The following is a 25,604-nucleotide window of genomic DNA, read 5'->3' as shown; positions in this document are numbered from 1 at the left end:
ACTACAGCAGATGGCTGAAACCCAATCCTCGACGCTCCTGCCAGAGCGGCTCGGTATTTTTCCTCTTTGCAAATGTACCAGAGATTTGGAAATACAGCAACAATGAAATCCCGGTGTCAGCAGAACATCTGAGAATTGGACCATGGGAAGCACACAGGGGGAGAGTGCCCAGGTTGGCCGTGTTTGGCGGGCACTGTGGTCGTGTGGGTTGGAAGGCAGGGAGAGCGTGTCTTTTTAAGTGAGAATGTCCCTTGTGTCTTTCTTCTCACTGAGACAAGTGTGTCTCCTCCAGACCACAGGCTTTGAGCTCTAGAAGACATCATCCTGACACGCTTTCTTTCTGTCAAGCATTGTTTCCAAAAACACTTTGACATATTGAAGATATTTAATGTTTGCTCTCATAGCTCAGTTTATGGGTCAATAAATCATGACCTAAACGTTTACATGTTTCATAATAATTTTCCAGTCATTCAATGAAACAAGTATCTCTAGTAATGCTCTCATATTAAGTGAACTACTTTCTCCTTAATGAGCATCAATGAAACATTAGGTGTAGTCCAATTCAAAATCTCATTTAAACCTTAATGAATAAATAAATACATATAAATACAATTTTGTACAGATGGCCTTATGCTCTTCTTCCACTGCAACTCAAGATGCTGTATGGATCATCTCAAATAATGATGGAAAACATGATCATTGGGTTTTATACAAATGTGTGGCATTCAAGCAGCTTGAGTGCTGCTATTAAAGCAAAAAGTGCTAAACTAAATACTAGAGATCATAAAATTCATATTATTTTTTAAGCTCTTTACAGAAATTGTAATAATAGAATAGGATAGTTTATTAAAACTTCAGATTTTTTTAACTTTACGTATTTATTTCATACACAGTTTAATAAAAACAAAATATATTATAAATATAATAAGTAATTTCACTAGTGGTCAAAATTTTAGATACTATATATATATATATATATATATATATATCGTACACTATATATATATATATATATATATATATATATATATATATATATATATATATATAGTGTACGATATATATATATATATATATATATATATATAGTGTACGATATATATATATATATATATATATATATATATATATATATATATATATATATATATATATCGTACACAGCTTTTGACACACTTTATCACTCATTCCATTTGGAATCAGTTGGGTTGCATCACATTTTTACAGTAAAGCATTCGAAATTAAAGGCTGATATCATTGTTCCCAAAAGTAAAAGGCCCAAAGTAAAACAAATAACAATAATAATTATAGAAATGTATCAGCAATACATCATAAACCACAGCTTTCAAACGAACAAAGTGGAAGAGGTCACAAAAGAGGTGTTTACTTGTCACCCATGGGGTGTTGCGGTCGGGTGAGGCAGCAGGGTGTCAGGCGGTGTTTTGCTGCTTGTTATTGAGGAGACAGCTGGAGCTGATGCTGTGCTCACCCCTCGGCTTGGTTCACACAGGTGCAGGACTCTGTCACAACAATCTGCACTGACTCGCTCAAGGCCACTGACCTCTAACATGCCTGCCTTTGAGAAAGCTGCTGCTCTCTTGTCTTGACCACTGAAAATAGCATCTGACCAAACCGTTCAACAAAGCATTTGCACATTCGATGGTATAATCTAACATATCTCTGCATGTCCAGGGAATTTCATTCTGTTCATTGAAATAAAGAATGTGTTGTAATTTAAAAAGGAAAAAGACAAGGCTCTTTTTTGGAGAAATGATTTCCATAATTTACACTTTGACTCCACCCTGTGTTCAAAACGAATACTGCAGCAGGATGAACTTTCTGTTTAATGGACAATCAAATACGTATCCTTTCCATGTTTTATTTTATTTTATTTATCCACAGCAAAATCACAAATATGGAAGGGGCACACCGAGCATTAAATCTTTGAGCACGTCCCATGTGCTGACGCATTCATTGCCCAACTTTACTCAGACAACAGCATTTTTTTAAATGATCACTAAAGACATTAGCTAGTTTGATCTAACACAATGTAACAGTTTCTATTTAATTGTCTGACGTCTGATGAAGAGCTTTTAGGCTTGAATAGTCACCTGTGGTGATAACATAAATATTTTCTACTTTTGGAGCTGTGGTGTGCCAAATTTGTTTTGTTTTTTCTTGTTTTAAGTTGTTTTTGTGGTTGAGCACCCACATTGAGCTTTTTGCCTGATGGATGTGCCTGTGCGAATTTTGATTGCAATCTTTCTAGATTGCATTAATTAATTAATCACAATTTCATGAATAAACTGATCATTATGTTTGATGCATTATTAGAGGTATCTTATTGAGTGATTCCTTCTGTTATTTACATTTTAGACCAGTAGGTGGTGACAAGTGTCTTCTTGGGTGAGTTGTTAAGTGATTGTTGGTTCTTCTCAGGGGATTCATTCCAGGGGGGCAGGGTTTCATATTTTATTGAAGCAGCCCTGGGCGCCGCCATTGGCTACCCACCTGCTGTTAGCATTCCATTGACTCCCATTCATTTTGGCGTCACTTTGACAGCGAATAACTTTACATCTGAGGCGTTGACATTTGTCCATTTATTATTTCTAAAGAAACACGAAAAATGTATAAAAAGGTTTTAAATATATGTGACATATATAAAATTGGACGGTTTTCTATATTATATGTACATATATGCACGTCGTCTTCTTTTGCTGTCTTCTTCTTTTGAACTGAATCAGGAGAGCTATACTACAGTCTTCCGCTACAGCGCCACACTGGTCAAACTGCATTATTGCAGGCTCTCACATTAGGTAGATACGAGATCAAACCACTACTCAAAAACATTTACCGACAATTTGTTTAATCGTAGACGTTGTCGATAATGTTGACTAATTGTTTCAGCCCTAGTATATATATACTAAAGTCAATATGTTACAGAGAGTCATGCGCTTTCACATTTCCCAAACGCTCAAAATCATCTATTAACGGCGTAATAAACCGATTACACAATACTAGAATGCAAAATAAAAGCACCCCAAAACAGAAACTCAAAGAAAAATGAAAGACTTTGACTTTAACATAAGGAAACCTTTAGTTTTCTTACCTGACTGGTACTTCTTGCTCTGACTGACGCCATCATGTGCTCGAGGTGTTGTGGCTGACACGGACTGACTGAGGTCTTCCAGTTAGAAAGTCCAGGATCTAGAAGGAACTGTTAAGGCCCAGCAGGTTTAGTTTGTTGATGAGCTGTTGTGGTATTATTGTGTTGAATGCTGAGCTGAAGTCAATGAACAAAATAGCAAAATAGCAATGAGGAAATAGCATCGTCTGTAGAGTGGATTGGACGATATGCAAACTGGAGCAGATCTAGTATGTTGGGGAGGCTGGTTTTGATGTTGTGCATGACTATTAACCCTTCCTACATAGGGTCTTCGTTACGTCGGCTGGAGACAGACAGGGAGTTGGGAGTTATGGGCAGTTTTTGTGTCATTCTGCATTTCAAACCGTAAATAAAAGTGGTTGAGTGCATCCGGGAGGACTGTGTCATTATCACAGGCCTGTGGTGGGGGCTTGCAGTCAGTGATGGTCTGAATGGTTTGCCACAGGATCCGTGTTTCTCTGCTGACTGTGAATTGATTGTGGTTAATCTCTGTTCTTAAGCAGCCCACAAACCTCTGCTGTCATCCACGGCTTTTGGTTTGCACTTGTGGTGATGGTCTTGGTGACTGTCACATCATCAATGGAGTTTTTGATATAGGCACTCACAGTTTCAGTGTACTCTTGCAGGTCTGTGAGGTTGTTGAAGGTGACCGTCTCTTTAAACATGTTACAGACTGTGCACTGAAAACAGTCCTGTAATTTTGAGGTAGCATCATCTGGCCAGACTGTGATGAGTTTTTGAACCGGTGTGACAAGTTTCAGAAGTGGTCTGTATGCTGGAATTAGCATAACAGAGATGTGATCAGAGTATCCGAGGTGGGGGCAGGGTACAGCCTTGTGCGATTTTTTTGTTGTTGTTGTATAAACAAAGTTGTGTTTATTAAGATGTTCTGAATGAAGGAAAATCATTACAGAATTGTCTTATTTAGTCTGTTTAGATTCTGTCTGTCTGCCCGTCTGCATACTTATCCACCTATCTATCTAGCATCCATCTGTTTCAGTCAACCCAGGCTCATTTAAAAAAAAAAAACATGCTTGCAAAATGAAGTTGTTTCGCAATGTTTTCTAGATGAAATGTCCATTGAGTGGCGGTAAAAGCACGTTAACTTTAGTCTGACACTAACAAACATGAAATAACATTGGTATTTGAAATAACATTGGTGTTGCTGCAGTTTGGCAATGAAATATCCGGCGAGTGGCGTTAAAAGTTTAATGTTTCAACGAATTTGAGAATAATGTAGGCTACCTACACTAACCTGATAATGTTAAAAAAAAGCAAACATGAGATAAAAACACATTTGTTAGAGTGGACGCTGCCAGGATTTTGGTGTCATCCACTTCCAGCAATTTTTTTATTTTATTTTTTGCTGTACAAAACAGCTCATTTTGAGGCTTGCTGTTGCAAACTATTAATTAAGATCAGTTCGGTGCGAGAATTATGCAGTGCTCCCCTGGATTGTCAGTCTGTGGTTCCGTGAGAAAACAACCATTATGAGTAGATATGCAATAATATGGGTACTTTCGATTATCAAAGTGCATTGTGTTAGATCAAACATAACCTTTTCAATTTTCAATTGTGAGCCTACAGAACTATTGTTCAGTGACTCAGAACAAGAGAACAAAATGACAAGATTCATTTATTTAGTGCTCAGTCTCGTGGAGTGTATCAACTCATTTTATGGATCTTCAGAGCTCACCGTAGGACAGTGTGTTTAGAAAGAGCACATTTCGCAGAACACCACGGCACGCCATTAACATGTAACTGTGTGAGCGAAGATCGTGCCACTCAGTTCTCATTTAACACTAATACACACAGGTTGTAGAGCACCAAGCCTCCACCACATGTTGCCATCCAACAAATGTGATTACCTCCCTGCAGAGGGACACGGTCAGGCATGTAAAGTGAGAGAAGCAGTTTCATGCTGTCTGTAACTCATCAGTTGTTCCCAGCATCATAATTAATCAGTTCCCACCAGATTGTTCTATGAGTCCCTGTGAAAACTGCATTGATAGAGAGTTTAATAGAGGGAGACAAACAACATTTAAGAGCAACACCTCTGGGAAAATGGTACTTGGGAGCAGGTGGAGACTGTGGGACTGTAAATAAAAGCGCACACATAACAGAAATTTGGATCGCTCAGGACTGAATCCCTCCTATGAGGACTTATTAAATCTGTTAACATTTTATTTGGACTAAAATTAGCAACATAAAAAGTAGCAAATTTGAAACTCATCAAATATCTGTAAATATCTGTTCTCTTGTTGCTGAATCATTAAAATCATTACCAAAGGTGTTTACAAAACAAATAAATTAACAAACAACACACATACAATTCACGTGTACACATTTTTTTTTTTTTTTTTTTTTTTTTGTGAAAACATGACCTTAGCTGACCTTTTGTGAAAACATGCCTTAGGGGGCATAGATGTCACATTACCATGGACTATGATTACATCTTATTTGTTTTTAAGATTTTTAAGATTTAAGATTTTATTTGCTTTAAGCAACAGGTTTTTGTCACTGGTTTTCTCAGGACGCTCTGAGTCTGCGGGTGGCATGCAGCGGTTAAAAGGATTACAACATTACACAACAGGTTCCCTCAAGCATAAATTATTACTTTCACAAAGATAATGCAGTCTAACATAATGCAAGGTGATCACATTTGTTTCTCCACTGCACGACAGCATTGCAAAAAAATATTTTTAGTTAGAAATTTGTATCTCTACTACTCAAATATAGTGCTGGCTAAGTTCTTTTATCCTTTACTTGCGGTTCAGACCAGAAGTGGATTATGGACCAGACCCAAGAGTCCAGTTCCCCAGAGGCTTTCTCTAAAACTACAAATGTGACATTGAGCATCATCTTATTTGGGCACCTCACAATGCTTTTATATAGTACTATATTTGTTGCTGTTCTAGTCTGAAATGTTCTTTCTTTGGGACACAGGGGATTCATTGCAGACAGCCTGATAGGGATTCTCACCACTGACTTCAGGATGTCCTACACAAACCTCTTTGAAGACGTAGTTGACGGCACATAAAAGAGCCCTCGAGCTTTCTGTAAACCCATCTTGACATGGAGAGGCTGATAAGGTGAACAGAATCCATCCCTGTTCAGAAAATCGAATTACAAGCATAACAGTTGGTGACTCAGTAATCTCATGACCGACAAAAGCTTTACTGCCCCTCATTCTCCAAACAAAGGGCCGTATCGATTCACCATCTAACACTGTACTCCACAACCAAATGATTAACTTCTCATTGATGTTTTAACAGAAATGACACAGCTGTGAAACCATCTCTTTAAGATTTGGCACTATACAGTACAGATTACACCGTCTGTGTTCAGAAAACAGGACTTTTACAACAGGAGCATTTGTTTATTTAGCAGGACAATCATATGAACAGTCCATAAAGTTCGTGCCATTTCTTTGCCTCTCACTCATATACGAGCACTTTACATCATCTTTAATAGCTCAAACCTGACCAGGTGTATTAAATACACTCGATTATTCGTCATCAGAGCATCATCGTTGCATTAGGGATGTCTCATCCCAGGTCTGGAGCATTTCAAACAACCTGCCTTTGTGAAATCTTCGTCATTCTTTGAACTGCAATTAGACTAATGAGCACTAGTGTCATGCATGTCTCCGCGGCTGGAACAGAGGTGAAATGAGTCGCGACAGCAGCCATATGTCCTGTGCTAAGTAACTGTCATTGTTGGGTCTCCGGCTATTGATATTGTCCCCGTGCATGGAGCAAAGAAGAGAGAGAGAGATAGAGAGAGGAGGAGGAGGAGGAGGTAGAGGGGTGGCTAGTGAACCAGTGGCCACAAAGAAAGGAAGCTGTAGTGATATTCTGGTCTGGACCTTCTCCCTGACAGCAGCCAGTTGTCTTATAACAGTAGGTGGCACAGACAGTGGATCTTGTCCTGGGAAAGGAATTACAAATTTGTGGCAACTACACTGACGGCATCACAAGCCTTTGTGAATAAAGTGAGTGATTTTTTTTCTATTCATGGATTGTATACATAAATAACACATTGCATAATAGTTTAGTTGGAGGTTAAGTTAGTTTGTGGAACAAACTCATTTGGAAAGACCACAACAGCTAGAATATTTTGTGTCGATATGTACTTAATTTTTTTTTTTTTTTTTTTTTTTCATGTTCAGGTACCTGAGTGCCCAATGCTCTGTGTGAAAAACTGAAAATAGTGATTTAGAAATTAACCTTTTAACCCTAGCCAAAGTAGTCATACAGAACATACACAGTATTGTTTTACAATATAATACACTTGTTGTTGTTTCCCTCAGAATCATTTTAGGAATGTACTGCTATAAGGGTTGTGCATTGATTATTGTTATTGTCAGGGTTGTTATTTATTGTTAACTAATACTATTACAATAAAAAGAAGAAAATGTGCGTATTATGTGAGAAATATAAACTAAAAGCTGAAATAAAATAAAGCTAAATATGAATATTAAAAACAATTAGAATGAGAAAAGCACATGACAGAATTAGTATAAGTGAAGTAAAATGAAAAATGAAAATATGACAATAATGCATAAACAAAAATAATTCATAAACCACATAAATAATTCTAAAATATTGCTGTGTGCTTAACTGCCATATAGCGTATCATTTGAAAATTCATTGCATTTATTTTATATCTGGGTTCTATCAGTCCCCAAAGTTTTTCAGTCAGTAAGTTTTTGGTTCATTCATATACAGGTATATGTATATATATATATATATATATATATAAAATTATAATAATTTATCATAAAATTTGTTTATAAAAAGTCATGAAATATCAACCTGATACTTGAATGCCAAGTACGTTTTTGAGCTACTGAAATGGTCTCTCAGAGTCTCTCAGAATTCAAAGAGAATATGACAGTTAACTATCTTAACCAGCAAGACTATTAAGTCAACCAGCTTCACTAGAAAGACTGCTGGTTGAGCAGCTTCACTTGTTAAGTATTGTTTTACTAATAGCATGGCGATGCTGGGGCACCTGTGCAAGACCAGCAACAAAACACCATGAACCAGAATAAACCAGCTTGGAACACCATGCAAATTCATGCTAGTGTAAGATAGTCTTCCAAAAGAGGGAGGGGAATAAATCTTAAGTCTTCTATTCCACCATAATTTTACAAATGCACTGCAGAGATTTTGAATAGTTGGGAATGCTTGATGGAGCAGCACAGTCATTCTCCTGGTTGAGACACATCATAATGTGCAGTCTCTCTCTCTCTCTCTCTCGCCTTCCAATTATCTGGGTGCATGTGTGCTTGTCTTTTGTTGACGTGACTACTCTATCACTAATGTACTGATAAATTGCTCATGTCATGATGCATCTGTGAGTAAATGTGCAGAATCCCTTTTCGGAAAGAGTTATATTGTTCTACTGGGTCGTTTGAAGGAGATTTAATTTTAGGCAATAACAAATGTTCCTTTATCTATTATGCAGTGATGAAATCTGAATGGGTCTGCAGTTGAGAATGAATTGCAGCTACAGGATCAGACTCTCACAGTTCTGTTTATGGTATTTCTAAAACAAAGGAAGCCTTACATAATGCTGTTAGTTTATAGTTGTTTAATTTAATGGGCCAAACAAATATTATGTTCATGTAGCAAACTATTAACAGAAATGTAAAAGTGACACTTATATGGATATGTTTCCAACATTTTAATTAAGAGATAAATATTGCAAACTGTCAATCAAAGTGAAGATTGCATTTGATTGCATGATTGTCAAAGCCATTTACAGTGTCCAAATATCACAACCTTATGCTCCTATTAGACATCTGCAAAACGCTGAAAATAAGTGGTCTAATTTTGGAAAGCTGGCTGCAGTTCTTAGACTTTTCTGCTATGTGCCGACCAGTTTCATTGGGAATTTAATCCGGGCCGATTCTTTTAAAGGTTAAAGTATTTTGAGTCCAAACAGGTCACATAGACCTCATTAAAACCACTGTGTTTCTTTCTCATTACAAAATAGATGTAGTGTTCATTGTGAATTAAATTATGCACATTTCAATTTGGCGCTGGTAAATTATATTTGAGAAAGGCATAGTTCATCAATGTTGGAAGTAAAAAGTCAGATATGCCCTGATTTCTAGGTCAGCCATACTTCATTTTAATACTCATTAAGATAATTCTTGCATTTGTTTAACAAATTAATTTGGATTAACACAGATCCTATATCAAAATATTACATATTCTTTCCAAATATATGGTAATTGTTGCATAATGAGTATTTTAATTAGCACGGAGGCATTCGATTTAATTCATTACACAGCACTATTCATGATGATACTGTGGCATATTCATCTGAAATTACTAATATAATGAGACACCCATTTACTCTGTGTAAGTTCACTACTTTGAACAATTTATCTCTCCAAAATCAAAATACATTAGTGCAGTGAAAATCAGCTATGAACATAAATGTTATGTAAAGTTTGCCTATCCTCCTGAGAGGAAAATCAAATATTGTATCTATCCCTATGAAGCAGTTTGACAGTGCGTCTTTTTGCTGTTTAATAATTGTGAGTTTAGCACATGGGTCTGACAGCTCAGGGTGCTTCAATGCATCTGTTTAAGACTTTGCTTTGCATTTTAATAAGCTTGTAGACACTCGTTGCTTAGGGTGAATCAATTAAAAACTGTTATGAAAGCAGCCATCAAGTACAAATGCAGATATTTAACATAATACATTAAAGTGATAGCTCACTTCATTTACTCACCCTCATGTAATTCCAAATCTGTATGGCTTTCTGTTATTTTGAAAAATGTGTCAGTGCTTTTTTGTCCATCATTCAGTGAAAGTCCATTATGTCTTTTTGCAGTTTCGGACCCAACTGACTTTCATTACATGGGCAAAAACACATAATTATTAGTGTTGGGGCAAGTTACTTTTTAGATGCTTTAATCCAAAGTGACTTACAAATGAGGACAATAGAAGCAATCAAAACCAATATCAAAACAAGTGATATGATAAGTCTCAGTTAACCTAGCCCAGTACACACACACCAAACAAATAGATAGAATATAAAATAGAACTAGAATAGAGAGTGCTAGTGTTAGAGGGTCAAATAAAGACAGGAAACATATGTTTTTAGCCATTTCTTAAATGGTCGAATTGAGTTGGGCAGAGCATGGGCAGTTGGGCAGAGGGAACAGTTTATGTTACTTTTTCAATCTGGTCTGGGCTTGTTTGTTTGATTTTGGTAGATGTAAAAGCCTTTTGAATATGCGTCTGTTAATTAGCGGGCGCAGCTCAAACAAGCCTTTCAGCTGTCTTCCCTCCCATTCTGAATTGCATAAAGAAAGGATGCAGAAAAAGGTTTGCATCATATTCTGAGTTTGCATATCACTGTTTTTATTAATTTTGTAGAATCAATGTATGTTCACATTCTTGGTCCCTGATTGAATAAATTATAACAGAATGTTTATTTTGGGGAGAATTATCACCTTAAATAATAATGTCATTGAAACAACTGATGCCAAAAAAATAAAATAAATAAAAATAAATAAAAACTTTTGTTCTTCAGATATTATTTTCCTCATATTTCTCTCTCTTGTTCAGGTGTTACAGTGGTGGTGTCATTCGTGTACAAAAAAAACAAAATCATGCTCATGGACTGGAGGAGACCAGACTGTACTGGATTGAATGCGTGTGAAGAACAAAGTGTGCAAAAGAAAAAAAGGAAGCTCAGTCCCTAAGGAGAGACTCTTGGTGTTGGTGCCATGGATCACACAAGCCCAGGCAGCCTCCACAGCTGAGAGACTGCCCTGAAAATGGAGGTCTTCAACCCTGGCTGCATCTCCAGAGGCAAAACTGTCTGGGTGGAATCTATCAAACTTTGAGCGTCCTCTCGTAAACAACCGGTTGCCGTCAGAATGCAAAAGCAGCCTTAGCGAAGGATGCTCTCTACAATGCAAACTGGGCACTTACACAAATGAAGTATGTAGCACCATTCACAACATCTGAAACAGAGACTAGGCCAGTATGGAAGAGCAGACTACCACTGTAATTCAGATTTACATAAATGGCACTGAGCAGTTCAATGCTTCTTATGACTTCAACCTAACCGATGTGAAAGAAAGCATAGACACCTATGAGTTTTACATCATCGGTCTGTTTCTCTCCTGCCTGTACACCATATTCCTGTTCCCCATTGGCTTCATTGGGAACATCCTCATTTTGGTGGTCAACCTCAACCATAGGGACAAGATGACCATCCCTGATCTGTACTTCGTCAACCTGGCCGTGGCGGACCTTATTCTGGTGGCAGACTCGCTCATCGAAGTCTTCAATCTCAATGAGAAGTACTATGACTACGCTGTCCTCTGTACCTTCATGTCACTGTTCCTCCAGGTGAACATGTACAGCAGCATCTTCTTCCTAACATGGATGAGTTTCGACCGATACATTGCTCTGGCTAGCTCTATGAGCAGCAGTCCTCTGCGAACCATGCAGCACGCCAAACTCAGCTGCTGCCTCATCTGGATGGCCTCCATCCTGGCGACTCTGCTTCCTTTCACCATCGTGCAGACCCAACACACCGGCGAGGTACACTTCTGCTTTGCCAATGTTTTTGAGATCCAGTGGCTCGAGGTGACGATCGGATTTCTGGTGCCCTTCTCCATCATCGGCCTGTGCTACTCCCTGATCGTCCGCATCCTCATGCGGGCCCAGAAGCACAAAGGACTGTGGCCACGCCGGCAGAAGGCTCTGCGCATGATTGTGGTGGTGGTGCTGGTGTTCTTTATTTGCTGGCTGCCCGAGAATGTTTTCATTAGCATTCAACTGCTCCAAGGCACAGCTGACCCGTCGAAACGCAGCGACACCACACTGTGGCATGACTACCCCTTGACTGGACACATCGTCAACCTGGCTGCGTTCTCCAACAGCTGCCTAAATCCGATCATTTACAGCTTCCTCGGGGAGACTTTCAGAGACAAGCTGCGGCTCTTCATCAAGCGGAAAGCCAGCTGGTCTGTGGTCTACCGCTTCTGTAATCACACCCTGGATTTGCACATCCCTGTCAGGAGCGAGTCGGAAGTGTAGCGCAGGTGTGGCAACCTGCAGTTCCTGAAGTTGTCTCGCTTCCAGAACTCGATCATGAATTGACAGAGAGAGATCTTTGGGTTAGCTTGACGCCGTGGACACTGCCAGATTCTTATTTGTTGGCTGAGCGAAACAAGGATTATACAGGGTGAATCACCCGCTGATGAAGTGGATTATAAAACACGGAAACAGAGCTTGGCCTTAGGCTGCCTTTTACAGATGATTGAAATCATAGGACAGCATGTCTCAATGAAGACTATTATAGAATGATAGTCTCTGAGTTCATTTTAAGGGAACAAATAAAGTCATGGAAGCACCTGCGACCCATTATCAATCCGATTCATTGCTATATGTTCTCCAGTTTATATATTAATGTAACTGAAACTTGATCTGTTCTGTTTCAAGTCTGAATAAATGCAAATTTTTTACAATTTTTCATTGCAAACATCTTCACTGAAAGGGGATGCTAAAAAACATGAGAATCCCATTGAAAAAAAAACCCGGAGTATGCTGGTTAGGTATTTTTTGAAGTATGGCAGTTGGTTTGAGCTGGTCCTTAGTTGGTCATGAGCTGGTTTAAGCAGGAGCTAGTTGCTTAGATCTAGCAGCACATGACCTGCTGATACCAGCTGCCATGCTTCAAAACATAACTAACCAGCATTTGCTGTTTTTTTGTTTGTTTGTTTTTTAACAGGGTCTTGCGGCAATTTCAAGAGTGTAAGATTCACTCCCAGCATATTTTAGGGATTCTGTAAGCAGTACTAATGTCCAAGAGTGTAAATGTGCAATCTCTCTAAGTTTAAACAAAAACATCATTAGGGAAACATTGGAGTGCATATAGTTCATTGCGAACATATTTGGTGGATTACTGCTCATTTGGACAAGTGTTAGCGACACTAAACCCAGGTGTTGGCTCCTGTTTCCTTGAAGCTGGAGTCAGTGGGCAGGTGGTGTGCAGACAGCATAGCAAGACACAAACACATTATTCAAGACTTCAGAAGCAGGGCATCCAGCTCTGCTGTTTACCTGATCGTAATACCCCTGAACTCTTTATTTGTCGTATTCCCATTCCTCTCGCTTTCTCATGAGTGCACTCTACCAGCTAAAACAAGATCTCCAAGGAATCCAAAACTGTCTAATTCGTTTAGAGGCTGTATCAATATAGGTACACAATGAGATTTTAAATATTTGTTTAGCTGTCCAAAATGTGTCAGGATGATTTAAGTATCATTAGAATGTATGCTATTTTCATATACATATACAAACGGTTATGACATGATAACAAGAGCATCTTGATAACAGGATGTTGAGAATCTCCCCTAGAGAGAGAGAGCCCTCTCATGCCCAAGGCTAAAACAATATTTGACTCAAATTATTCATAAACACAGTGGCAGTCTGAGGGCTTTTTCCCAAGTAAAACACAACAAAGACAAACAAATAAAAAAGAAAATGAGGAATGCAAATAAGTAAAAAAATAATAATAATCTCAAAGTTGTTCTCCTGGGATTTTTTTTTTTCTTTCTTTTTTTTCTATGTAAGGATTGGGGTTAAGAATGATGTAATGCATTTTAGCTTGAAAAAAGCAATGAATGAAGAAATAGCCCCATTTTAACAATAACGTATAAAACGGTTGTCTATTTTGTAATAAGACCACTAGTTTTACAAACGCTGTCCGCTACACTAGAAAGGTGACGGGATATTGTTGCATAATGGATTTCTTCCCTTCTTAGATGGAAAACAAGACAGTGTAGGCATAATAAAATAATGGTTTATCTTATCTATGACAAATGCCACAGGAAATGCACAAACAGCTAATCTAGATTGTGCTTTATAAAGGGCACATTTTAGAGACCTTTTTTTTATTATTGTATTGCAGCAATGAGTATCATGAATGCAAATTATAAAACACTAAAATGTAAAGTAAGTAAGTCTGGATTTATGTGAAAAAAAAAAACTTGAAAATAATGTCACAATACAAGTTAAAGTATTAATAGACCTAAAAGAAAACTGGTGAGAGATTTAGAAAATCGCTTCGTAGTGTGTCCTGACTGAGGATGGCCAAGCTGCTGTCTTTGCCCTGAGTCATAAACTCACCCTGGAGCAGTGCTGTTATTATTTACTAAAACAATTTTTGTTAATAGAAATACAATTTAAATTAAAAATCTCAAAATTAAACTTAATTAAAAATAAATACTACAATGTATTATATAAACAATACTAAAATAACACTGCTCTGGGAACACAGGATGAGACTCATGACAACACTGAGATCAGTGGAGAATATGCTGCTTGATCTAAAACCCATTCGTTGGTATTTGACATGCAGCTGATAAAAGGTATTTTGTAGCAAGAGTCAATAAAGTAATGCAACTATTGTTGATAATGACAAGAATGTGTCTGTATGGAGTGCTGGGTGCTGATGCAGAGAGTTTATTTAATATAGACCAGTGCAACAGAACATGCAGTTCTGGCAAAGTCTGCAAGAAAACAATAAATAGAAATAAGACAGCCTGGCAAAACCAATAAATGTTTTTCCATCGTAATGGCCCAGGCTAAGAAAAATATGTAAGCATAATCTAAAAAAAGCTTTTTTTATGAATTTGTAAGGACCTGCCCAGGAAAATTAACAAATTTACACACACACACACACACACATATATATATATATATATATAAACAATCAAACATATGAAGAGATAAAAAAAGTGTGACTTGGGAAACATGTGTCTCAGACAGTCCTATAGGGCATGAGTAAGGTTGTGTGCCTCTGACAGAGATTTGAGAATCCATGACGAGAACAGCCTTAGGATGTGAGCATCACAGAAATATACAGACAAGTGAGATAATGACAGATAACAGAGCTGAAATCTGGACCCCCACAGTCAACCCCCTGGGAAAGAGTCAACAAGACATGTTAATTTCGTATCTGTATAAATACAAATAAATAGACACAGGACGACTCTGAGAAAGACAAAGAGCAAGAGGTGCGATGCGATTTAATGAATCTGTTTATCAGAACTCATGCTATCTTATGGTTTTTCAGTGTTTACATCCCCCCTCTCTGTATTCGCACACTTAAACAATACAAACCTCCAATATACTTCATAATAAATATGAGCGCAAAACAAAAGTTATTTTGATCTGAATTTGTCCAAATAATAAAGATTCTTTTAAAAATGCCTTGGAAATATTGTGGCTCGGAGGAGAATGATAAACTGAAAGCTTACAAAACACAGTAAGACTTGCAGCATCCAGCACCAAAGGGTGGCTGCCTTTTGTCAAAGGTAATTAAAGTAGTGAGAATTAATGCATATGCTTAAGGAATGACTTTGAATAAAAGATCTGATCCACAATTACATTTGCATATTAAAATAATATCTAGGGGGGAAAAGAAAGAAAGAACAGAGGCAACTTAGATAACATCTAGAGGGTCTAACAGAGCTTTGCAAAGGAGTGTTCAAGTCCAAGAGTGTAGCTAACACAACACTTATAATGAATTCATCCAAATATCATGGAGTAACGTAGACGAAACCAAAACATTTCGACATGGACCCTTTCCACGTTCCCGGGTTTCTCAGCAGCGGAAGTCGTCAAAGTTGGTTAAACTTGGGGGAAGAGTACCACAAATATTGTTTTTTTGAATTCCCATTTGCTCAAATAGCATAAAAAAAAACTCCACGAAGTTTCCGTGACCTTCAATAATAATAAAAAAAAGACCGATGACAGCAGTCGGAAAAATGAACGATATCAAACGTACCGTCCCTCCTGCATTAGAAACACTCTTGGCCTTAACTTTTGTGTGTGTGTGTGTGTGTTTCGATGCAAATGTAATATGAAACAAAGGCAAACATAAATGTATACTTATAAATGTACATAAATTCATTTTAAAAATGCAAATATAAGAAACCTTTGAGGATTTTAGAAGCTGATGACCGTTAAACGCGTCATCAGTCTTGTGAAAACGGTCCATTGAATAAACAAATAACTGTTCAGACTCACCCCTGACCACAAGAGGAGCACATCCATGAACATATACAAGCAAATATACCTCACAGTGGACAACACATTAATGGTGAGAAACGTTCACACAGGTGCAAAGTGGCGCCGTTTTCTAATCTATGGAACAATATTAAATCACACGATGCATCTTAATTAAGTGGAGAATGTGGTGATAAACTTGTTAAATCTAGAGGTTCCGAATAAAGCCATCACACTGAAAATATTTCAAATACTTACATTGAGAATGTTTTGATTAGCATGCTACACCGTAGCAAACTCCAACGCTGCAGGTTTAATTTGTTGGCAAGCACGGTTACGGCGTTTCTTCCTTCTAATCCCATTGTGTACGTTATATGGATTTGGTAGTGCCATCAAATGAGTTGTATTCTGCTTAAGTATAAATAGATTTAATATGGTAACATGACACCTCTAAAATTGTTACTAGACGTAATTTGATGAGTGCTTGTGGTTAACGCTGTGAATCGCGCCAAAAGTGACACGACTCTGCCCTCTTGTGGCGAGAGACTCAACTTTATAAACATGGTAAAAGATAACTTAGATCCTAATAGATTTACGGAGCAGTCATTCATACATTAGGTCGGTCTTTCAATTAAAACCCCGAGCATAATTCAAGTGACAGACTGAATCAGCACACGGTTTTGAGGTAGAGTAATTTTATTTACAACCCAATGATCAGTGTAAAAGAGAAGTGATAAATACTTTAAAGCATGCAACTAAAGCTGGACCTACAATGAGCTCCACGATGGTTAATCTAGACACACTCACTTTAAAAACCTGAGTCTGTAAGGAATGCTTTACAAAAATGACTCCGATGTACAAATCCATTGCTTTTAATTTGAGTGTTTCTCATTAAAAGTTAAGAGGAAAAAATTAAAAATAAAAAGGATAAAAATTAGGCCCTCTCTCCTCTGATTCGCCTCGCAAGCTGGATATCCTTGGGCATGATTGTGACTCTCTTGGCATGAATGGCGCACAAGTTAGTGTCCTCAAACAGACCGACAAGGTAGGCTTCACTTGCTTCCTGTTTAAAAACAAAAAGACAATTTGTAAAAGCTTCCAGAAACTGAGCATATTGTATTTCGCGTCGCAAACAGTCAAGAAAAAAAAAAAAAGTTAACATAATAGCTAGACACCTGGAGTGCACCGATGGCTGCGCTCTGGAACCTCAGGTCAGTTTTGAAGTCCTGTGCGATCTCCCGAACCAGACGCTGAAACGGCAACTTGCGGATGAGCAACTCCGTTGACTTCTGATAACGACGAATCTCTCTCAGAGCAACAGTTCCAGGCCTGAAATGGGCAAGGGAAGAGAGAAATAATTGATTTAACTGCCATCATCAACTTCCTCGTGTGTGAGTATTGTGATGCATCTCCGCCTCGCCTGTATCTGTGCGGCTTCTTTACTCCTCCAGTAGAGGGCGCGCTCTTCCTGGCGGCTTTAGTCGCCAGCTGTTTTCTTGGCGCCTTTCCTCCAGTTGATTACGCGCGGTCTGCTTGGTACGAGCCATTGTTTTCTCAGTCTCTGGAATTAAAGATAAGCATAAACCTAAATAAGTTATTCTTCCCGTTTTAATGGGGAAACTCAAACGGTGACTTAAAATGGCGCTGTCATCCGGGTCTTGCGGTTTTGCTTTTACCACTTCCGCTCCAAAGCCGCAAATACTCAAAATTGTACATTTATAAAGCTGTACAATGTAACGTTACAGTGCCTACGACGCGTTTAAATGATAAGCGATGTAAAACGGCTAAAGTTCACGCGTGATTGGCCTTGAGCACAACCAAACAAGCATCCCATGCGTGTATTTGCACAGACGCTTCTCGGAGAGACCAGCATCAGCCCCCATCTACAGCAAAGACGGTTAAACTCAAACACTGCATATTACACACCATCCCACCGCGAGACTCGCCTTCAACCAGAAATCTAGTGTTTGCGTAATTTAGAAACAGCGGGAAAGTGTGCCGAGGCACAAGGGAAAGTTATTTGAATTCAACAACAACGGCAACTCGACCTCTTCAAGTAACATTAATAGATGAATAGACTATTGTCCAAAATGGCGGGCAAAACCGTACACTGACAAACCAGCAGGGAATTATATTATGCCACATACTGCTTCACAGCCTGCCTAAAAACAAACAAACAAAAATACCTTTAACGTGTCTTAAAACGCCACACGATGTTTAAATGAACTAACGTTACTGTAAAAAATAATCCAAGCTACAAAGCAGCCAATAACGTAAAGGATTCATCAGTAAACAGGAGGAACCGAAAATCCGATCAACTCTGAAAACGGCGAGTTGTCTTGTTTTACATTAGCTCTAGTTGAACTACGTTACTATGATTGTTCTCTAATGTCTACATATCTACGAAACGATGTAAAGTTGACTCACTCAAACCTCTCTGCGTCACGATCTTCCCCACGTAGTATCTCGTGTTTGAAAATATGACGGTTTGGGCTTCTATTTATATATTTCTGTGATCGTCGCTTAGACACGCCCATATTATTACGTTCCCTTCTCTCATTGGTTTAACATAACACAGCCTCCTCTACGTTTTTCGCTTTATTTACATTTTAGAAGATTTATTTGATGAACTTTTCCAAAAGAATTTAAGTATATTTTTGCACTTTTATGTATCAATAATACTATAATTTTATATGCAAATCCAGAATGTCTATTTTATTTTATGTTTTGATTCTTATTGGAGTGTATTATATCTCACTTCCCTGTGTTTTTGTATATTTGTACAAGTTTTTTTTCTTGCAAAAAAAAAAAAAAAAAACAAATTAGTTTGATGATTAATGATAAATGCTTTGATTAAGAATTGGTTAGATTAAACGGTTGCTGGTTAATATACTTTGGGTACTTTATTCAGACATCGTCTTCAATCTCACATTTAGCGATTTGTTAACGTTTTATTTTCCACATAACTTAGAAAACAAAGATTATGTCTAATAGATAAAACGGGTGGTGGAGTAATATATACATGTAGGCTAGATCTTCATTCTCACTTTAGGAACGTGTGTTGATGCTTTTTTATACATAACTTCAGCAAACTAACTAGAATCAACATTGAATCGACGTCTGTTTGCTATCTGGGTACATTTAATTGCAACTAAAACTACATAAAAAATGTCTTTATCCCCAAAAACAGTTACTACTTTTAGGTGCGCTGCACTCTGAATAATTTACAAATAAATAAATGAATGTCTATTTAAGCATTGGTTTATGTTTATATTACATTTATATTATTATTATTATTATTAATAGTATTTCTGAACATGTTTGCAGTCAATAGTCACGCGTGTTGTGTGAGGGATCGTTGCATATTATAGCAGTGGTGCTATGCAGCATGGCCATTGTCTTCTGTTTGTTTGTCCCGCCAGTTGCTGATATTGGCCTTGCAGCGGCGCGCGAGAGCATGAGTAGACGAGAGGGTCCCCGCGCACGCGCTATTATTGTTTTGACTGAAAATGCCGTCGGTTTCGAAAACGGCGGCGAGCGCTTCTCCTCAAACCGAGAAACCAACCCACTATTCGTAAGTAAATTAAACATCAAACGGACTAAAATACGTTTCAGCGGAAGGCGATGACTATTCGATACTTGACTGTCGGATTTGCATTTGTGACGCGTGCTGCTTCCTCCCCTCTGTGCGTTTTAAAATGGTGCTTTTGCTTTTGTAAATTCTTCCGAATACACGCGGATCTCACATTAATGTTAATTAAATCAACAATTTCGTATGCTCTGAACATCGTTGGTTTTCCGTAGCAAAGCTTTACGTTAACTGTTCTGTGAGTCGTTTAAAACTTAAGAAAGTGCTCTTCGCTTGTTTTCTCAAACGCTGCTTTTGTAAAAGCCCGAGGACATGTACATTGCATTGCAGCAAGACGAGCGAGTCGAGACGCTCGCTAGATGTAGCTAGCAGGCTGGTTTGTTAGCTGCATCCGCCTCCTTCCTCGGCCCGTGTTTCTACACTACGTTCTTTTCCCGCCGTACGCTCCGTTGGTATGAATGGAACGTACGCCGAAGATTTTACGTAACTGTGTACGCTAATCGCGGAGTACTTGGCGTGAGCTTCTAATGTTGTATTGGAGAGCCTTGAGAAATGGCTCACAGTGGCTACAGTTGATGCAGTGGATTTTTAAAACAATTTAACAATTTAAAACAACACATTCCGTTCCCATTTAGATGTTTATAAACACTTAAAGTGAATATTATATGTTTACAGTTGCTGAAAAGGGTGATTATCGCGTAATCTATTTAACTACTAGGGCTAGTTTTGTTGGGGAATGGTAACGTTAGCGTATACGAAACTACGCAGTGTAAACAGTCCCCGCAGCTCCAAACTTTGAATGTAACGTAGTCTCACATTGCTGCGTATGATTCTGTCAATACTGATTTGTTTATACATCACTCAAGTGTAGTTTTTGTCGCGGAGGTGATTGATTATAAAGTTTCTGACCGTGATTTCCCCCCCATTGTAATCCTAGATATTTGAAGGAGTTCAGGACCGAGCAGTGCCCACTGTTTTTGCAGCACAAATGCACACAGCATCGACCCTTTACGTGTTTCCACTGGCATTTTCTAAATCAGCGAAGACGGAGACCCATACGAAGAAGAGAGGGGACTTTTAATTACAGCCCAGATGTCTATTGCACGAAGTATGATGAAACAACAGGAATATGTCCCGATGGAGACGAGTAAGTAACTTCTTTTGTTTTTGTTTTATTAACACTTCAGCTGAAAGGTATTTGTTCTTGTTTTCGCGCCAGTGCACGCAGTCATGTTTATGTTGCATAATTATGCAGTGTTTGTGTTGCTTGAAACGAAGATTGTTTTAATAATTATAATATATATCACAAAAAAGCTTCTTAAGGAAATGCATGCGTTTTGTAAATCAGATTTTGCCATATTTTGTTTTAGTAATCATGAGCATGCTGTAGTGTTTTTTTACTCGTCTCATTGTTCTGTGTAGCACACGCCCCCTTTGTAAAGTTAACAGACTGATGCCTTGTAGATTCACTATAAGTTAGTGTTTACTTTGTGTAAACATTTTGCTCTCTCCTGAGATCTTTCGCTTTCTCCTGTAATCTTTTGCTGTTCACGGTGTTGTGTTACGCACGGTGTATGTATATCTCGAGTTTCACTTCCACTATTGCCTGATGACTCGTCTCTGGGTTCCCAGTTTGCCCTGTGTGTAGCAGAAATGTGTATCTTCGGTTTGGAAATGAAGGTCAGAGAGCTGATGGTGGTAGAGTCGTGTTTGTTGCCTTTCTTGTGTATTGCGCTTAGTGAGGCTAAAGACACGCCCCCTGTTCTCTGCCTTCTGATTGGCTCTCCTTTGCACGTACCCTTTTCTGATTGGCTCACTGCTGTTACAACGTTTACGAGCCCTCGCTTCATAAAAACTCGTGTGTTTACCAAGCACCTTATAGTTCGGAGGATATTCAAACTCAGTCATGTCCAATCATGTCCTAGTTTAGTCCAGTTGTATATTTCGTTCTCTGTTAATTCGTTTGACAATCAGTTAAAACACTGTGCTTAAGATAGAAGTTAATGCTTTGATTGATCTCAATACCTTTATGAATATTAACAAAGGTTGTTTAAATGTGTGCTGTTCGTTTGTAGTTTATCTTATGTTAGTTTCGTATTCATTAAATCGTTTTGCTGGAATTGTGCTACAGCAGAGCTCGAAGCCTCTGTGAAAGGATCATAATTACTGTAGTGTCCACGTGACATAACTTAGTCTGTTGTTACATGTGGATTCTTTCCAAGTTTTTCCGTAAGATTGCTCCAACCATAAATAGTGGTATGGCATCTTTGTTTTGGTTTTGGGATTGCTGTAGTATGATGTCATGTGATATTTCTGATATTATCCCGTGACACATCAGGTCAGCATTTTGTTTATATATAGATTATAGCTGCAATTTATTTTTAAACATTTCTTTTTCTTTAACTAATGATTGTACAACACTAATAATTGTATAATTAGTTTTTGTTGATTCACAATATATTAAGCTTATTTTTTAATATAATTTTACACCTATTAATTAATAAAGGACCCACAGATATTCTCAGCTTTTTCGCATCCCATTCATATAGCCATATATTTAATATCTTACGTAACAGTGCAGTGGTGTTTACAACTTTTGCATTGAAACATCTATTTAAAAACAAAATTAAACCAGTTTATATTAGTTAGACAAACATATGTTTATTTTCTTTACCTCCACCTGATCTGAAGGATACTGGATTATTGTTTTTGTTTTGTTTAAAGGCGTCTGCTAAATGACTAAATGTAAATGTTTTTATTATTATATAACTCTTAATGGTTTGTCCTGCGTCTCTGCCGAATCTCCCCGACAGTGTGTGTCACGTAGTTTCAGTATAGGCACAGATCACACGTTCATTCATCCAGTAGCAGCCGTCCTGCGATGACATCAGTGCTGTTGCCATAGTAACTGTTGCTACCTGAACAAGATGCAGTTGCTATATTTGAGAAGAATATTGGGTATGTAGCATTTTCAGTATAAATCTGCTCTCTTCCAGGGAGCTGACGTGATCATCACAGCCTCGTTTTCTGTGTGCCTTAAATCCTTTCTTTAAGAACAGACAGATTTCTTCTAATAAATGCCTGTCTCTCTTAATCTCATCGTTTGCATTAGGTTATCCTGTATCAGCATGCACAATTCTTAATGCACTCAGTTTCAATCAAGTTTAAATATACATTTTGAACTTAAAAGTGCAGTTAGTTGAAAATAATGTATTTTGTTATTATTTAAACTGTTGTGTTGTGCTTTAATAATAGTTCATAATTTCATAGAGACATTAATCTCCTTTACACTACATATGCATACTGTCTGCCAATAATATATCTTGCAAACTAACTTCCAGCCGGGAAGTATTTCACAAGCGTTGACCGTTTTAAAGTTGTGAAAGCTCAGCATTTGCTGTGACATTGATGCTTGTTGCCATTGATGTCTTTTTGATTTTAGATGCTGTGTTTAACAGTATGTTTAAGTGGCCAGAACTGTATTAGTATATTTGTTGATGTATTTTAACATATATTTGCAAGATTACTTTGTTTGCTCCTTGTTTGTGGGAATTATATATGAAGCAGTATTTATAGTGTATTATGCTAGGAATAAAATTAGTTCTTGGACAGCAATGTTGATTAAAATTTAGTTTTCTGCTTCTTGTATATCACACTCAGTCATATTGTGTTATATTAGAAATATTTGTCAGACAGGTAAGTGCAGCTCTAATTTCCAATATGATTTTGTCAAAAAACAAAAAAGCCACAGTGTGTTTGTGTCCAATGTCTTTTTTCTATTTTCTGTGGCTTCAGGCAGTGCAGTAAAACAGTGAGTGACACAAGTCTAATGCCTGAGGATTTCGAAATAAAGCTTTCCAAAGAGAGCACTCATTGGGAAGGACATTGTTGTTGTTTTACATTTATTTTTAGTTCTTTGCATTATTTTAACTTTGTTGTTTACAGAGAAATACACTGGCCTTTACATGTTTTTAAAATATTTAGTCACACCTAAATGTATTCCTTTTATTGAGCATGTTTACTGATGAGCAACACTGGTGCTTTTCTCTTCGCAGTTGCCCTTATTTACACCGGACCACTGGTGACACCGAGCGCAAGTACCATTTACGTTACTACAAGACTGGCACCTGCATCCATGAGACGGATGCTCGTGGGCATTGTGTGAAGAACGGCCTCCACTGCGCCTTCGCTCATGGACCACACGACCTTCGGCCACCAGTTTATGACATAAGGTAGTGTTTTTCCTCTCTCTGTATCTTTAGCCAAGGGACACACGTGTATATAGCCGTCCCTCCCCATACATGTTAAATTAGTCTGATTAATATAAAATGGTTACATTAACAAACTTTTAACTATGAAATTTTGCCTCAATAAACTCTCTTTTTAATAGTTTGTAAGGTAGTTGTTAAATTTAGGCATTGAGTAGGATTATGGATATAAATGTTATGATAAATATGTGCTTATAAGCACAAAAATGTCAAATTTAAATAATAGTGTATAATATAAATAATGTTTTTTTATTTATCAAGGATGCATTGAGTTTATCAAAAGTTGAAGACATTTATAATGTTACAATGCTTAGATTTTTAGGAACATTTATAATAATATTAAGCATTTTCAACAATGATCAGAAATGTTTCTTGAGCAGCATATCAGCATATTAAAATGATTTCTGAAGGATCATGTGACTCTGAAGACTGGAGTAATGATGCTGAAAATTCAGCTTTGCATCACAGAAATTAACTTTGTTAATAAAATTGATAACTATTGAAAACAGATATTTTAAATTGTGATAATATTTCACAATATGATTGTTGTTGTTGTTTTTGTTTTTTTATTTTATTTCAATTTTTAAAATAAATTCTAGGTATCCATAAAAGACAACTTAAAAAAAAAACATTAACCATTCTTATCAAGTAGTTAGTGAATATCAAGTAGGTAGTATAGTTACAGTTTTTAATAATTTAATATACATAGTTGAGAGGACTATTGGGATATCTTCAAATACGAGGGAAACTTACACTAAGGACATTAGTCGGAAAAGGAAGTTCTTTGGCTTGTGACACTTAAATTCCTGTTTTTCAGCGATGGGGGAATTCTGTCCGGATTCCCAGCCCCCAACTAGTGTAAAAACAGCAGTTTGCGCTAGACATTGTTTTATTACGTTGGTTGCTTTCGGTGGCTGCACAAGTTTTCAGCTGATTAGCACCATAGGTATTTACATGTGTATTCAGTTCATAAGAGAGCAGTCAGAGTGCTTATAAGAGGGGCTTAACCTCATTTGCAAATATATACCATATTTGTGTTCTACTAACGACATCAGTTACACCTGCATTGACGAGCAGTCTGCACAACAGAGCCGCAAACGGTTTGATTCTGGCCTGGAAATGTGGCTTACCACAGATTAAAATAACAAGAAATATGCCATCTCAGCAGTTGCCTAGCAACTGTTTTTGTGGGAAATAGATGTTACATCGAAAGCGGCCTTTTTTTTTATTTTTTTTTTTATTATTTTTTTTTTTTTTTACATCTACCGTTTGAGGTTGGTGTTGGTCCTGTTGAATGGGTGGGCTGACTTGCATAATTCTGTTCACAGAGAGATCCAGGCACAGGAAGCTCTGCCAGAACGGCCAGTTGGGATCTGGGGAGGGAATTCCTGACCTGCAGCCGGGTGTGCTGGCCAGCCAGGCCATGATTGAGAAGACCCTGAATGAGGACCCACGCTGGCAAGGTGTTACTAAGCCTCCCATTCTAATGCAAGACCAGTATAAGAGAAATAAAGGAGGCTGATAA

The 25,604-nt window shown here is 37.7% G+C and overlaps 2 protein-coding genes and 1 pseudogene across 2 annotated transcripts; 2 read left to right on the top strand and 1 right to left on the bottom strand.

The window, feature by feature from the left end:
• Positions 1 to 6,827: 6,827 nt before the first annotated feature.
• On the top strand, positions 6,828 to 12,597 carry LOC113071504 (G-protein coupled estrogen receptor 1). The gene is made up of 2 exons (XM_026244851.1): positions 6,828 to 7,160; positions 10,760 to 12,597. The coding sequence occupies exon 2, from the start codon at positions 11,183 to 11,185 to the stop codon at positions 12,242 to 12,244; it is 1,062 nt and encodes a 353-aa protein (XP_026100636.1). The 5' UTR covers positions 6,828 to 7,160; positions 10,760 to 11,182; the 3' UTR covers positions 12,245 to 12,597.
• Positions 12,598 to 17,071: 4,474 nt separating this feature from the next.
• LOC113071509 (histone H3.3-like) lies at positions 17,072 to 17,769 on the bottom strand (annotated as a pseudogene).
• Positions 17,770 to 19,651: 1,882 nt separating this feature from the next.
• On the top strand, positions 19,652 to 25,601 carry LOC113071508 (putative E3 ubiquitin-protein ligase UNKL). The gene is given in 5 exon segments (XM_026244852.1): positions 19,652 to 19,796; positions 20,749 to 20,958; positions 23,867 to 24,043; positions 25,408 to 25,432; positions 25,434 to 25,601. Coding segments are annotated over 5 exon segments (645 nt in total). The 5' UTR covers positions 19,652 to 19,731.
• The last annotated feature ends 3 nt before the right edge of the window (positions 25,602 to 25,604 follow it).

Source organism: Carassius auratus, unplaced genomic scaffold, assembly GCF_003368295.1.
Source record: "Carassius auratus strain Wakin unplaced genomic scaffold, ASM336829v1 scaf_tig00007487, whole genome shotgun sequence".
Taxonomy (NCBI): Eukaryota; Metazoa; Chordata; class Actinopteri; order Cypriniformes; family Cyprinidae; genus Carassius; species Carassius auratus.
Note: the sequence above shows the minus strand (reverse complement) of the source record. Positions and strands in the feature narration are given on the sequence as shown.

What these genes read in the sequence shown, in the direction of transcription:
- LOC113071504 (XM_026244851.1), top strand. Translation starts at nt 11,183, where the DNA reads ATGGAAGAGCAGACTACCACTGTAATTCAGATTTACATAAATGGCACT.